This window comes from Gekko japonicus, unplaced genomic scaffold (genome assembly GCF_001447785.1).
Source record: "Gekko japonicus isolate JY-2015 unplaced genomic scaffold, Gekko_japonicus_V1.1 scaffold54, whole genome shotgun sequence".
NCBI lineage: Eukaryota > Metazoa > Chordata > Lepidosauria > Squamata > Gekkonidae > Gekko > Gekko japonicus.
This window is the reverse complement of record NW_015167058.1, coordinates 1,974,577-1,989,483: the sequence shown is the minus strand read 5'-3', so window position 1 is coordinate 1,989,483 and position 14,907 is coordinate 1,974,577. Positions and strand designations below refer to the sequence as shown.

The 14,907-nt window shown below is 41.9% G+C and overlaps 1 protein-coding gene across 1 annotated transcript in view; it reads left to right on the top strand.

The window, feature by feature from the left end:
• PQLC1 (PQ loop repeat containing 1) overlaps positions 1–14,907 on the top strand; it is a 93,932-nt gene that overhangs the window by 41,321 nt on the left and 37,704 nt on the right. The window contains exon 5 of the mRNA XM_015412480.1: positions 12,324–12,540. Within this exon, the coding sequence (XP_015267966.1) occupies positions 12,324–12,540 (217 nt within the window). The remainder of the gene's footprint in view (positions 1–12,323; positions 12,541–14,907) is intronic.

Genomic DNA, 14,907 nt, shown 5'->3' with positions numbered 1-14,907 from the left:
CTACCCCCAGGCTCCGAAACTACCTCTCTCTCTCTCTTCCCACCCCCTCACCAGCTCCGAGCCGAGGCCCGCGCGGCGTGGAACCGCCGGGCCTCGCGACTCTCTCCCTCTCCCTCTCTCTCACGCGCAGGAGACACTCTTGCACTTTCGGGGGGATTTAAACATCCCCCCGAGACTTTTTTCAGCTTTTTTAATTTTTGTGCACACGTGGGGACTGGCCCACGTGTACACAAACCTCCCCCGGCCCCCCAGCTGCCCCCGGAGCGCTGATTTAGCGATCCGCACTCCGGGGGCAAGTTCGCTATTAGATATATAGATGAGAGTTAAATGGAATCTCCAGCTGATGGGGAGCAACAATACAGGCTGTTTATTAACCTCCGTACCTTGTTTGTCGGCTTCCTGGGGACACTGGAGAGCCAGTGTGATAGATTTAGAATGTTGGACTAGGAACTGGGAGACCTGGATTCAAATCCCTATACTGCCATAAAGCTTACTGTGAGCTTGGGCCAGTAACACCTTTCTGGATTGTAAGGATACAATTTGACAAAGAAAACCATGTTCATTTTTCTGAGCTCTTTTAAGGAAAGGTAGGATGGAGCAGGTTGACCACTGCAGGAAATAGACTGCTGAACTTAGATAAACCTTTGGCTAGTTCACAAGGTTTGTTTTTTGTTTGTTTGAAATCTAGAACCATATAAACCACTAGTTCTACATGTATTATCTATGTACTATGGTGCAAAGACTCACACTTCAAAAGGTCAGTTTTTTTAAAAAAGGAAAAGTTAATTATGGATAATGTGATTTTTTTTTTTTGGCCTGAGAACAGACTATCTTTCATTAAAAAGCCTGTTTGCTATCAGTATTTTTAAACTGCTAAAAATGCAGTTGCTCTATCTACCCACTTGAGGGTGCTGATAGGTTTTCAAACTATAGTTGTTGAAACCATTTCAAAGTGTCAGAAAAAAAACAAACATTCTGTAGGATTTGCCCCAACTTTTGTGCGAATATGCAAGCAAACACACACACACACACACAATGAGGGAGAGACTGAATGAATGAAGACTTCTTTGCTACCCCTAACCCTCCAAAGTGAAGGTGGTGGAAAGTGCCATCAAGTCACAGCTGACTTATAGTGACCCTCTTGGGGGTTTTCAAGACAAGAGAGGTTCAGAGGTGGTTTGCCATGGCCTGTCTTTGTGTGGTGACCCTGGACTTCCTTCATGGTTTCCCAACCAAATACTAACCAGGGCTGACCCTGCTTAGCTTCCAAGATCTGACAGAATTCAGCAAGCCTGGGCTATCCAGGTAAGGGAACCCTCCAAATTAGATAGGCCTTATAGGAAGATTATACATCCAATGGAGCCTTTGTTGGACTGTATCGATGCAGGCTGCAAGTGAAGGGCCTATTTATTTATTGTATTTATTTAATTGAAAGATTTATATCCTGTGTGCTTAAGAATCTGCTGAAAGTGGCTAGCAGGGTGTTAGCATGGTCAGGAGAAAGGGTGGGCCTATGAATATTTAAAATAGATAAAACAGTAAAAAGAAAAAAGAAACAAAATAATTCATTAAAGTAAACCAGTAGCAATAAAACCTATCCGCATTTTAAAGGGGCAGCCAGTAAAACAAGGAGTTTAAAATGTGCATAAAAGGAGAAAGCACAAGAGCAGGGAGAGAGTAGGGCAAGGAGATAAAATTCATTCAAAAAAATCTAGTTGAACAAAAAATATTTTGGCTGGGTGCCTAAAAGCCTGTAATGTAGATAACAGGGACTAAGGGGAAGGCACATTGATGAACAAAAGCTATTGAGGAAGAATCAGTATGGATCCCATAAGGGAAGATCTTGTCTCACTAACATTTTAGAGTACTTTGAGGGACTGAACAAACATGTGGACAAGGGTAACCCTGTAGATGTTGTTTATGTAGACTTCCAGAAAGCTTTTGATAAAGTTCCTCATCAAAGACTCCTAAGTAAACTCAGCAGTCATGGGATAAGAGGACAAGTCGTCTTGTGGATTAAAAACTGGTTAATTAACAAGAAAAAGAGAGTGAGTGTAAGTGGGCAGTTTTCACAGTAGGAGGTGTAAGCAGGGTTCAGTTCTAGGTCTGGTGCTTTTTAACTTGCTCATTAATGATTGGGAGTTGGGAGTAAGCAGTGAAGTGGCTAAGTTTGCAGATGACACTTAGTTGTTCAGGGTGGTGAGAACCAGGGAGGACTGTAAGCAAATCCAGAGGAATCTGGCAAGGCTGGGCAAGTGGGTGTCAGTGTGGCAAATGAGGTCCAATGAGGGCAAGTGCAAAGTAATGCACACTGGAGCCAAAAATTCCTAATTATAAATGGGACACCAGAATGGTTGAACATCTGCCGCTTCAACCAAAAGCCTGCCAGTTTGCATCTGGAGTGTTAGTACGTCAGTGGTGCTCATCGCTTTAGCCATAAGCCTGTGGTGAGGAAGCAGTTTTCCCATTTACAAAATAATTTGGAAGCAGAGCTTAGTTTTGGACAGGACACTGTGATAGTTTTTGTGGACTTTTAACTAAGATTCTGTAAGTGGAATAAGAGCATTTGAAAATCAGCTCGTGTAACACCCTCAGAAGAACAGAGGCAAAACAGATCCTGGCAAATCCTAGAATGTCAAAGATACATAATGGTTATATAACCATCCCAACCAGCGGGTGGTGCTGTTGCACATCTGAGTGCTTGAATTGGTTCTGTCATAGGTTCTAGTTGTTGTTCTGACCATTTATCTGAAGTTATTGTTTTTAAGATCCATGCTGGAGAGCACTTGGAAGCCTTTTAATTAAAGTTTGTTCCTTAGCAAGTATGTTACAACTTGTAGCAGCCACTTCAAGATGGTATTGCCTGAGAAGAAATTTACTGCTTACTCAGAAAGGCCTGAAATCAGCAAGTACCTGGCTGACATCGAGTTTCTGGTCTCTGTGAATGAGTGGAAGGATCAGAGGGCAGCACTCTACCTGGCAGCGTTTTTTTTTGTGGGAAATGCCAAGGTATTCTACCTGCAGCTTCCCCATGCTGAACGTGGTTCCTACAAGCATCTTGGAAAGTACTTAAAAAGCCAGTATGGGGGGGGGGGCCTTGCCCTTCCGAAATACAGACAGCAGTGGCAAGCAAGGAGGAGAGGAACCCCTGCATTTTTATTTGTATGCTCTGAGAAGGCTATTTGATAGAGCTTTCCGTACTCATCCCAGTTTGACAATTGAAGTGAAGCCCAACCAAATGTGGAACTTGCAATGCAGAGAGGGGCTTATATCCAGTGGCAAGCTGTGGAAGGAATCCTCTGTGAAAAGCCAGCTTATAAATGGATTAGCAGAGGAGCTTTGAAGCTTGGTTGTTAGTGAAGATGCCATTTTATATTGTGTGCAGAGCAGAAAGTGTGGAAGCAGAAAGAAGCCTTTCCTTAACAGTAGCTGCTGTTTTTTCTAGTGACTCGTTCATGACATCAGCAGCCTTCCAGGACCCACTTGCCAGAGTGATGGCTGGGTGGTCAGAAGAGGCCCGTTCGCAAGCAGTTCGCAAGCAGTCTTGGAGTAATTGTCCGAGCAAAGGACAGATGCACCCGGGAATCTAATAGTTGCTGAAGCAGGAGGGCCACTGTTAACAGCCTTAAGAGAGCAGTCCTGGAGAAGAGCAAGCCAGGCACCTGCTGCTACATGAATGAGAACAGATATTGCCGATAGGTTTTAAGGTCCAGACTCAATTTACTTTGATTGGTCGTTCTAATGTGGTCTGTTCTGTATGCAGAGCATCATACTATTGAGCCTGGGCTCTCTATTCTCCCCCCAGGGGAGCAGGAAAAGCTGTCACACAGATAATGATGGGAAAGCCTCAGTGAGCTGCCTTTAAATCTTTTGTTCACTCTACAGGTATTCCAGGCTTCCCATGTGCAAAGCTTGACAATAAAGACTAAGCAATTTCTACACTTCCTTGCTCTTTGTGGTCTTGGCTGGACAAAGCTTGTGTACTTTTACAATTATTCTTCTAGGTCACTTGCTGCGGAACAGGTCGTAATGAAACAACATGCAACTCAGTATGCAGAGAATTGTACCTAATTAAAATCCTACGCACTGTAGACATATGTCTTGTGCATAAATCTTTCTAATAATAAATACATCTGTGGTGGTTCCTTCTCCCCACCCTGAAGCAAAAGCGGTGTGTGTAACAAGCATAACAAATTGGTGCATAACTCATAAAAAAGGTCCAGTTTGTGTCTCATCAATGAAATTCTGCTCATTCCTTTTGTAAAAATGTTATTTAACCATTTATAGCTGTTGTACTTTGCTTTTCAAATCCTTTAACGGGTGATGGTTATGAATTATATTGTCCTAATAGACCTTGTTGCCCTGACCTGGATAGCTCAGGCGAGCCCAATCTTGTCAGATCTCGGAAACTAAGCAGGGTTGGCCCTGACACAGAGGCAGGCAATGGCAAACCACCTCTGACCGTCTCTTCCCTCGAAAACACTATGGGATCACCATACGTTGGCTGCGACTTGACGGTAAAAAAAAGTTGTTGTTGATTAGACTGTTAGTAAAACAAAAAGAGAGAGAATCCTTTCTTTTGGAATCCTTTCAAAACATATGCTGTCTTGTTTTATTGAGAAAGACTCTGAAAGAGTAAGTGATTTTCTCATGTTTAGAGGTGTTAAGAGGGCTTAATTTGAAGTGTAATTTCTCTAAGGCACAAGCTGGAAAACTGCCTTGATTTTTAATAAATGAATAAAGCCCTGCTAGCACTCGTCCATGGTAAGTAGCGGTGGCTACGATTCAGAGTTCAGAGGTCTAGGAGGTGAGCCCCAGAATGATGAACCAGGCTCCCTGTCTCCAAGATCACAGTCCTGCACATCTTTAACCTTGAATAAGATCTCCAGGGTCAATTTCAGAGAGCTGGTGATGAACTCCAGGAGACAGATTAATTGTGGTTGCAATTGGTTTACTATTAGAAGCTATTAATAGGAGTCTCTAGAGGTCTAGGAGTAGTTATGAATGCTTGTAGCCTGTCCGTACGTGGACAAGGGTCTGAAGTGTACGAATAACCAGGACATTGTGAGACCTGTGCTAGAGCTTTACAATAAGGGCTGCTTCACATGTTTACGAGGCCATGTGTCAGGTGAGTGGCTGCCAAAAGGACTTTGGATCTGCAAATCCATGCTGGGACGTTGATTTCCAGGTCTGTGGGTCCCAATTCAGTCTGGGATCATAGTGTGTGGAGAAAAGGGCCTTCAGGCTCTCCCGCCGCACCATTTTTCCCAACCTGAGCTACAGTTTGCCCTGCTGTGCTTACATGTACTTAATGTCTACATGTAAGGTTCCCTAACTGGGCATATGGCCTCCTGAAGCCATTTGAGGTCAGGGAAATGTTGTGTATGGGGAGAGGTTTAAACCCCTGCTCCCTGCTTGCCATGGCCTCAGTCTCAATCAGGCCCTCCCATACGCCTGGGAGCTGAGTGACAATCCATGAATCATCCACGTGGACGTTGTAATTTGTGAATTTGCCCTAAGAATGCATGTTTAATTGCTGTATCCTGGAGCCTCTTGTGGTACGCTGGTTTGAACAAAAAAAGGGATGTTTTGTGATTATTCACTTGCTCATCTTCTAACATTGTTGTTCAGTCGCACAGTCGACTCTGACTCTTCGCGACCCCATGGACCACATCGTGCCAGGCCCTCCTGTCTTCTGCCATCCTCCGGAGTTTACACTGTATATGCCACTAAATGCCAACAGTGCCCTTCAGTTCTCTGTATAGAACAAACAGGTCAAACCCTACACCAAAGGATAAATGGACACAAATCTGACATCAAGAATCACAAAACTGAGAAACCTGTAGGAGAACATTTTAGCCTTCCAGGGCACTCAAAGTAGCTGTTTTATTGCAAAAGAATTTCAGAAACAGACTGGAATGGGAGATTGCTGAATTACAAGTTATTATAACACTCAGGACAATGGAACCCTCAGGGCTTAACAGAGATATGGGCTTCTTATCTCACTACACATGCTAAGTCACTCAGTTCTCACTTATACACAGAAATTAAACTTTGTTGGTCTTAAAGGTGCGACTGGACTCTAACGTAGTTCTCACATCTGTTGTTAATTCCTTTATTATCTGTAAACCAAATTGCTGCTATTTACATGTCTTACCAAATGTGTTATTCCAATCTTAACTGTATTTATTGCGCAGTTACTTATGCATCTTGACTCTAATTAGCCCTTCCTGGCAACTAACCCCCTTTTACCTATATGTAATATTTGAGGAAATCTATTTCAGTGTATCTGAATGAGTGTGACTCTACACGTGCTAAGTCTCTGAGGTCTTGCTCATACACAGAATTGAACTCTGTTGAAGGTTGTTGGTCTTGAAGGTACCACTGGACTCAAAACTTCATTCTCACATCTATTTGTTAACTCTTGTATGTGTATGCTAATTTAATGCCGTCCACAGATCTTAACAACCGCCTTAATCCAATCTCAGCTATAATCACCCAGTTACTTATGCATATTGATTCTAACTAGTCCTTCCTGGCAACTCACCCCCACAACCCTCTCTCTTCCTAAATGTAATGGAGGAATTTCTGTTTCACTGTATCTGAAGAAGTGTGCTTGCACATGGAAGCTTATACCTTGAATAAAACTTTGTTGGTCTTAAAGGTGCCACCGGACTGAAACTTTGTTCTGTATAAAAATATGTGAAGCATCTAATTTTTGTTTGAAGTTTATTTGGGAGCACAAAGTTCTTTTCCTCCTTCCGCAATATTAATTATGCTGTCATACAGCTCCCCTTCTTTCCCCTAATCTAACACTTCTAATACACTCTTCCCTGCTACCCAATTATTTTACTGCTGACAGTGATAAGTGCAGTGCCAACACTGTCTTAACCTTGAAAACTCTTCGATAGTGCAAAGCTACCCCCTCCCATTCTCAGAGTGTTAAAGGCATCGGATAAATATGAGTTTAGTCCTGTGACATACTTTCTGAGCAGTCTGACTTTCTTACAGTGCTCTTGTTTTGCATACAGCAGAGACTGATGTGCAGAATAGGGTTGCTGGAGGCTGGCGTCCCTGGTGCAGAATGATAATCTGGAAATTCCTAATCGCTGTGGTTTATCTATGATCTAATAAGGCGTTTCTAAAATACACAAGTCCTTACCAAGCATTGCCTTGAATGTTTTCATTGCTTTGTGTATTCTATCCCTGGGATTGTGTGTCAAGCCACAATGAAAGGTTGAGCTAACTACCTGCTGGCAGTCTTCTAAACCCATGTATTTGAGAGGGTATAATTCTGGGTAGGATTGTACCATTGGAGGCTCATTTTAGATGCATGCCGGTATACAACAAAAAATGTCCTTACTTCACCGTACCTGACATGCCATCCTTTTAAGGGTCCTTAGGGTTTGACCTGAGGTCATTTGGTGCTCCTACTTACTCAGTTTCTCCCTTTGTACTGTATGAAAAAGATAGCAGTGGATGGACTAAGCACAGCCATTATAACTTGCCCAGTCTGGTAATCAGATTGTTTTGTATGTGTCCATTTTGGCTGGTGTTATGAAACCAAACTGGTGCAAAAGACTAGTTACCTTTTGCATTGCTTTCCCTGAGGCCAGTTCATCAATGCACCATATCAAACGTTTAGTAACATTAATTAGTTTTAGCATTAGGGTTTTTTTAAAAAAAATATCCAGTGATTCATCTTAATATTTTAATTTGGAATCAAAATGACAATTCTCCTGTTGGTTTGACCAAATTGATTCAGATTACCCATTCAGCTGTTCTAGATTGGTCTAGAAAAGCCATTCCTAACCCTAATGGAGAATGATGTTGTGAATCTGTCTACTGCCACTACTTATCACAGCTTGAAGCCACAGAACATAGTACTAGAAGTGGCCCACAGAGGCTGGAGTACATAATAAGAGAGAAACCGAAGTGGAAAAATTAATTTCAGGAGAGGTTTTTTGGGGGGTTAACATCTGTTTTGTATTTAGTCCTGGCAGTTATAGGAGAAATGTTTGGTACAGAAGGTGTTAAGAAAACCAAATGGATAAGTGAGGAATGGTATGTTTGTCAAAGGCCTGTAAGCAAAATTACTTCGATGTGTCACCACAGAAAGTAAAGATCATTTTTTTAAAATACAGTTTTACATTGTAGAATTCAATTCCAGTAGACGCAGTCATGGCCACAAGCACAGATGGTTTTAAAAATGGATTAGATGATTGATGGAGGACAAGTCCATCAATGGTTAATGGCCAAGCTGAGTAAAGATAATCTCCATATGCAGAGGCTGTAAACCTCTGAAAACCAGTGCTGGGAGGCAACTTCAAGGAGAAGCCTTGGCCCCTATGCTGTTTGTTGGCCCTCCAGGGCAACTGGGTGGACACATCTGAAACAGTGTGCTGGATTTATTATGAACTGCTGGTCTGTTCCAGATGGGTTCTTGTTATGACCTTCAGATGAATCTCCTACAGCATATAGAGGCTGTTCATTGTGAAGGAACAAGATTGTGGGTTCTATCCAATGGAAATTTTCCATTAACAGAAAGTAGGGTTGCCAAGTGGATCTTCGTCGGGAGTGTGCCTAGTGTCCTCCCGTCACTTCCGGGTGACGCGCACGTCGGGGCGGAGTTCCCCCCGGGGCCCGATCCGGCACCGCCGGGGAATGGGCCTCTGGGGCGGGGGTTTCCCCGCCCCCCAGGGGGACTTGGGATCCCTAACAGAAAGGAAGGTGGTATACATCAGTTCCCCCTTCCCTCTGCAAACCCCTAACTCTCCCTTCATGCTATTAGTGGGGATCTCTGTCCCCCAAGAGCCAGGGATCAGAAGAGCAAGGCCATTTGGGGCTGCAGTGGAGGTGGGGGAGACAAGGAAGTTCTGTTCCACTGTTGGAAATCCTTTTAGTCACTAAGAGATTTACTGGGGAATCCACCCCATCCACTGGGCTTGGCCCTCTGATCATCCATACATAAATATAATATTTGCATGGGCCTACATCTGGTTGATTCCTAGGACACATGTGGTACATCTGTGATATGTTTTGGTTCACTGTGTGTAAAATCCAATGCAGTTGGGTGCTATAGAAACATGATGCCTGCCAGTGATGTTGAGATCCAGCAGACTTTTCTGATGGGAAATTTTAGTCTTGCCTCACCATCAAGACAGGGAGATTGAACTGTTGGAGAGGAAATGTGAAAGAAGGTTCAGACCTACAAGAAATTTCTGGGGCTAAAATTCTCTTTTCTGGAGGAGTGAAAACTTCATCAGCTTCTCAGCTGTTGATCATGCACAAGGACACTTGGGATAGGATTTCCGAGCCAATGAGTTTTCTTCCTTTTTAAAAACATAGAGCTCATTATGTGTGCTCTTCTCTCTTTTATTAATACAGCTTCCTTTTTTGGGGGGGAAATGCAAGTACATAGCTGCCTCAGTATTTGATGAGCATTGCCATCACAGAACACTTGGCAACAATTAAACTGGTACTTCACCAGACCCCTCAAGCCTGGTTTTCTATTACAAGCACACAGAGTCTACTGTGGTGCTTTCTGAAATATCGTTAGAGCATCTAGCCAGCTGTTAACTGGACTCTTATAGGGTGGGGAGTTCCATTATGGCCGTTCTATAAAAGTTAATGTCCATCTGCATAGAACTTCAAGGAGAAAAGAATTAAGACTGCCTTTTTAAAAATGAGTGAACTGAAAACCCTTTCAGGTATGTGTGATGTGGTACTGTAGTACAGCTTTCTGAAAATAAGACACATTCTTTGAATGAGACTTTTCACTGCATCAACAACTGTTAGCAGCTAAACATTAGGACTTCTGCCCAAACCGTAGAGATTTTCTCCAGTTTTCCTTGGGATTGAATTTCACACCATTTCCATACTTACCCTTAGTAAACAAAACAAATGAAAACCCCTGTTTTGGCACTGAATTTGGTCCTTTCCTACATGTTTCTGTTCATAGGAAGGAAGGGAGGTGATAAGTCATTTCTTCCCACCTGCCTAAGCATCAACAACTAGTCTAATATTTATTTCTTTATTTATTTTATTTATCTACCACCCTCCCCGTAAACGGGCTCAGGGCGGTTTACATCAATTAATATAATACAATTAAAACAATGTTAAAATGTCCATCCAGGATCACTTTCACCTTGACTGCCTAGATCTGGTGGGAAGCAATTTGCAGGGGCTTCTCCAGAGGGATTCAAACAGCCACATGGGAAGGTTGCAGCAGAATGGCATGAAGAAATGGCACCGAGCACCAGGAGAGGAGTTTAATATGAATCCACAGCAACGTGTTTCATTTGTATTCTGATGCATTTTGTTGGAAGTTGATTTGATTATCTGTGAGAAAAGTAGGGTAAAGCCATCTAAATCAATAAATCCTCTTTTGAATTCTTGGGGCAGATTGTTTGGGTTTTGGTCAGCTGCTGTACCACATCATTCTTCCTTTTGTTCAGAAAACATTTTACTTATTTATCTTGCTTCATTTATACTCCACCTTTCACTCCATTGGGGACCCAAAGCGGCTTGCGTCATTCTCCTCTCCTACGTTTTATTTCCACCACAAACCTGTGCGGTAGGTTAGGCTGAGAGTGCATGGACAGCCCAAGGTCATGCAGTGAACCTAAGTCTCCTGGAGCATAGTCTGACACTCGGCTCAGTATCCCACACAGCCTCTTGATGTCGTGCATCCAGGCTTTGCCTTTGGGTGTTATACCTCTTCCCTGGGAGGAAAAGGTAGAAATGAAGACATGAGGAGAACAGCAATTATAGTTAGGTTACATCTCTATAAGTCTCTTATATTCCTTTAAATAACATTTACTGAAAAGACCACATTGTTTTATTATGTGTTTATTTTTTACCGTGCAATATTTTATCATTTTAAATTTTAGAACTTAATGTAATTAAGGTATTGGAGTGATCTGACCTTGATTTTAAATGCTTTATTTTTAAAACCTGCATAACAGTTTAACAGGGCAATTCAGAATCCTTGTTTGGGCACACCTGCATTATACATACCCATCTAGCCTTGGATACCATCTAGAATTTCTGTGGTTACAAGCAGAGGCAATTGTGTTGATACCTGCAGAGGACCACTCATCCCCCCTCCATTCTATTCCCCCCACTCTGTCCCTATTCACCAGAAGCATCATGGGTGGGTGGGTTGGCTGCCATGGGAAGGAGGAATCATCAAAATTGTCTCCTTCCTTGCACCCGCAGAAATTCTTGGTGGGACCCTAGCCCTAAATCATACAAGCATTTTTGCAGAAGACCATAGATATAGAACTGAATATTAATAGGCAGTAGTCCCAACTCAAATTAAGTTAATAATTTTTAAGGAGATTGGTTATTCTACATTGCTTTGGAAACAGCATCTCACAGGATCGTTCTGTCCTTTTAATACTTTTATTTATAACTTTGCTAGGCATTTGGAACTAATTATTTGACCATACAGCATGACTTGTTTAGAATTGCTAGTTTAGCCATTTGAGGAGGAAGGGTAATAAAATTAGGGAGTAGTGGCAGAAAGTTTTTTTGGAAAATGACATTAATTGGGAGGAGGGGTAGAGTTTATGCCCTAAATGGAACAAAAATCTCATTATGTACCAAAATAGGCTTCTGTTTTTTTTGTGTTTTTTTTAGAAAATACAGCTGTTTAATTGCACAGTTGACTATTCATTTGATAATTTATAGCATGACTTTGAAAACACTGGGTTTTTTTGGGGGGGTTTGCCTCATAAATTATCCTGGTATTAAATTAAGCTGTACTCACATTGTGAATATGCATCTTATTGCAAAGCTGATTCTTTAGTTTTTCCTTCACACAGTGCCCAAAAGCACGGATTGGGACACATTTTTAACTATTCACAAGATAGGAATAATGAATGTTTCCACAGTTACTGAAAAAATGACTTGATGAAGAATAATCTTGTGAATCAGCCTTGAGATTTTAGATTCAGTATTGTTGGCTATATTTTATGTTGCATGCCTTCAGCTTGGTTTCTGTTCTGATCCTCTGTTTCTTGCATTTTCTCTAAAAAGACAGCTATCTTTGGTTTGGTCTAAGCAGGTCATTCATGCCTCATTCTCCTGCCTTGCAATATACCATGATTATATGTTCAGTTTTATGTACTACCATATGTTTAATTTTTTTATTTTACCACTGCTGTTTTCTCATTGTTTGTGCTAATTGACACAAGCTGTATAATGCTGTGCATTCAACTTACTATAACTCAGGTGTTTATAGTAGATTCCTTAGATTTTTGCAAGGAACTGATTTGGCAAAACCTTCAATTTTATTATGTATAAACATTGTCTTTCAGATTTTGACTTGATCTATTTCTGGCACTGGAGCAGGTTTACAGATTATGTGCAATGTGTTCTGGCTTTCACTGGAGTCACAGGATACGTCACTTACCTTTCTCTCGACTCGATTATCTTTGTGGAAACATTGGGCTTCCTTGCTGTGTTCACTGAAGCCATGCTGGGCATCCCACAGCTCTACCGTAACTATCAGAATAGGTCGACTGAAGGAATGAGGTAAGATCCTACATCTGTAACTAAACTGTCTCAGTTAAGAATTCAGCTGTATTCATTTTATTGTTTTACTTTTCTTCCACAATGATCCAAGAACTACTCTAATTAAAACAGAGAATTGCACCAAAGATAGAACCCACCTTCTGTAAATGAATGGTTCAATAAAAATTTGGTGTCCTGCTTTATTGACAAGACTAGCATATTATCAGAGAATCTGAAGGAGTAATTAAAAAGACCAATAAATGTAATAAACAGTGGATACTGTTTATTACATTCTGAAATTTAGAGTGTTGAACTGGATGGGCCATTGTCCTGATCCAACATGGCTTCTATTATATTCTTAGTGCAAGGATTACTTGTAATGATATTTTATTGAGTTTCCACCTGCACATGAAAGAATGGGATCTGACCCAAAGTGGGTTCTGACCGGTGTTCCCTCTAAGCTGAGTTAGTGTGAGCTAGCTCACAGTTTTTTAGCCTCCAGCTCACACATTTTTGTCTTGGCTCAGGGAGGATGGCTCCAGAGCAAACTAATTTTTGCAGCAGCCAAACTGCTTGCTCACAGCTTTAATGCCAGGAGCTCACAAAGTAGAATTTTTGCTCACAAGACTCCCACAGCTTAGAGGGAGCATTGGTTCTGACCCAATGTTTCATATGGTAATGGGATTATGGGTTCATGAGTAATCTGAAAATCTCAGCTAGGAAATATGCTAAATACTGAGCTTTGTACTTTAGATTCTGTACCAGAGTTTATGAGATGCAGAAGTCAGTATCTTGAGAATTCTATCTTTGGTTTAAAAGCATAGTGCTATAGTCTTTAACCTTGCTGAGCCTGAGGACACTTCTAGAATTCTGAGACAGGGTAATGGGTTCCTCCACAAAATGGCTGCCCTGTGAGGTGGGGCCGGTCACAAACAGCTGCGAAGCTCCATGCCAAATGTCCTGTTACACTGGGGACAGTTACTTCCAAATGGCCACTGCCTGCAGCCATAAACATGATGTCTCCTGGGTTCTTCTTAAGAAGAGCTAGAAGGCTGGATGCAACTTTCATCACTCAGTTTTTCAGTTTGCACTGGAAGTTCATTGTCCCTCTCCATGGCTAACATAAATTGAATCAGTTAAGCAAAATAAGGACGTATGCTTACTTTGCACAATTTACATAAGTTGCAGATTCCGTAGAGTGCAAGTGGGTGGGGGAGGCAGGAATCAGTTATCAGGATGAGGGGTTTTTTTTGTCACTGTGACTTTGAACAATTGGAAGCATGATGAATTTTGTAAGATGAGCATCCACCCTCCAGTTAAATATAAATTATCTGGAGTCACGGATGGGGACTGCTGAAAGGCCTTTTCAGATTTTCCTCTTCACCCTGGACACTGATTAATCATGCCTCAGATATGGCTTCTGTCCTTGATGTCATGAGAAATGCTGACAGATGCGATACTCCAAGATGCATGGCATTGCGCATATGCCTTTCAAAGTCATGTTCTCTCTCTAAATCTTCCAGCCTGGCAAACCACCCCACAACCTATATTAGTAGGACAACATTCCTTTGACTTTCTAAAAAAAATTATCTAGTGATCCCATTATATACACAAGAGCCATTCAAACTTCGCCAGTCTTCTCTATGGAAAGTGATTCTTTGTAGGAAAAAGCATGCAAATATTGTGCAGGCAATGACAAGTGGTGATTGTATGTGTTTTTCTGCTTGCGTGTACAGTGTACATGTCCTAATAAGCTGCAGTCAGTTGCAGTATTGTGTGCCTACCAAGTGGCATATGCAGCACATTCCAAACACTATCATGTTGAGTTTGGATGAGTCTTAATGGAGTTGCTTGGGTTGTTTCTAACATGGCATATTCCTTCCATGGAAAGGCACTTCAGTGTACCAAAAAGCACGCATACAACATGTAGATAGTGAAGCATGCTTTTTTCTATACTGAAGAGTCTTCCAGGTATTGAATGTGTTGTGTTTGAAACAGCACAAGTAACTCCATTAAAGAAAGACTCACATGGTGTTTGGCATGTGCTGCGTGCAGGGGTCTTTTTGTAGAAAAAGAGCTGCAGGAGCTCATTAGCATAACTCATTAGCATATGCCACACCCTTTGATATCACCGGAAGTGTGTCATAAGGCCACACCCCCTGACATCACCGGAAGTGCCATAAGGCCACACCCCCTGACATCACCAGAAGTGTGTCAGAAGGCCACACCCCCTGACATAAGCCTTCTGGAGGGGTCTCCATTTGGAAGAAAAGCAGGGTTATCAATGTGCACAGATGGAAAGAGAGACAGAGGAAGAGACAAGGGACTTTTCTTTGCAGTAAAAGCCAGAAGCCTCCTTTAAATAAATTCTAGCTCTGAGCCTCTGGC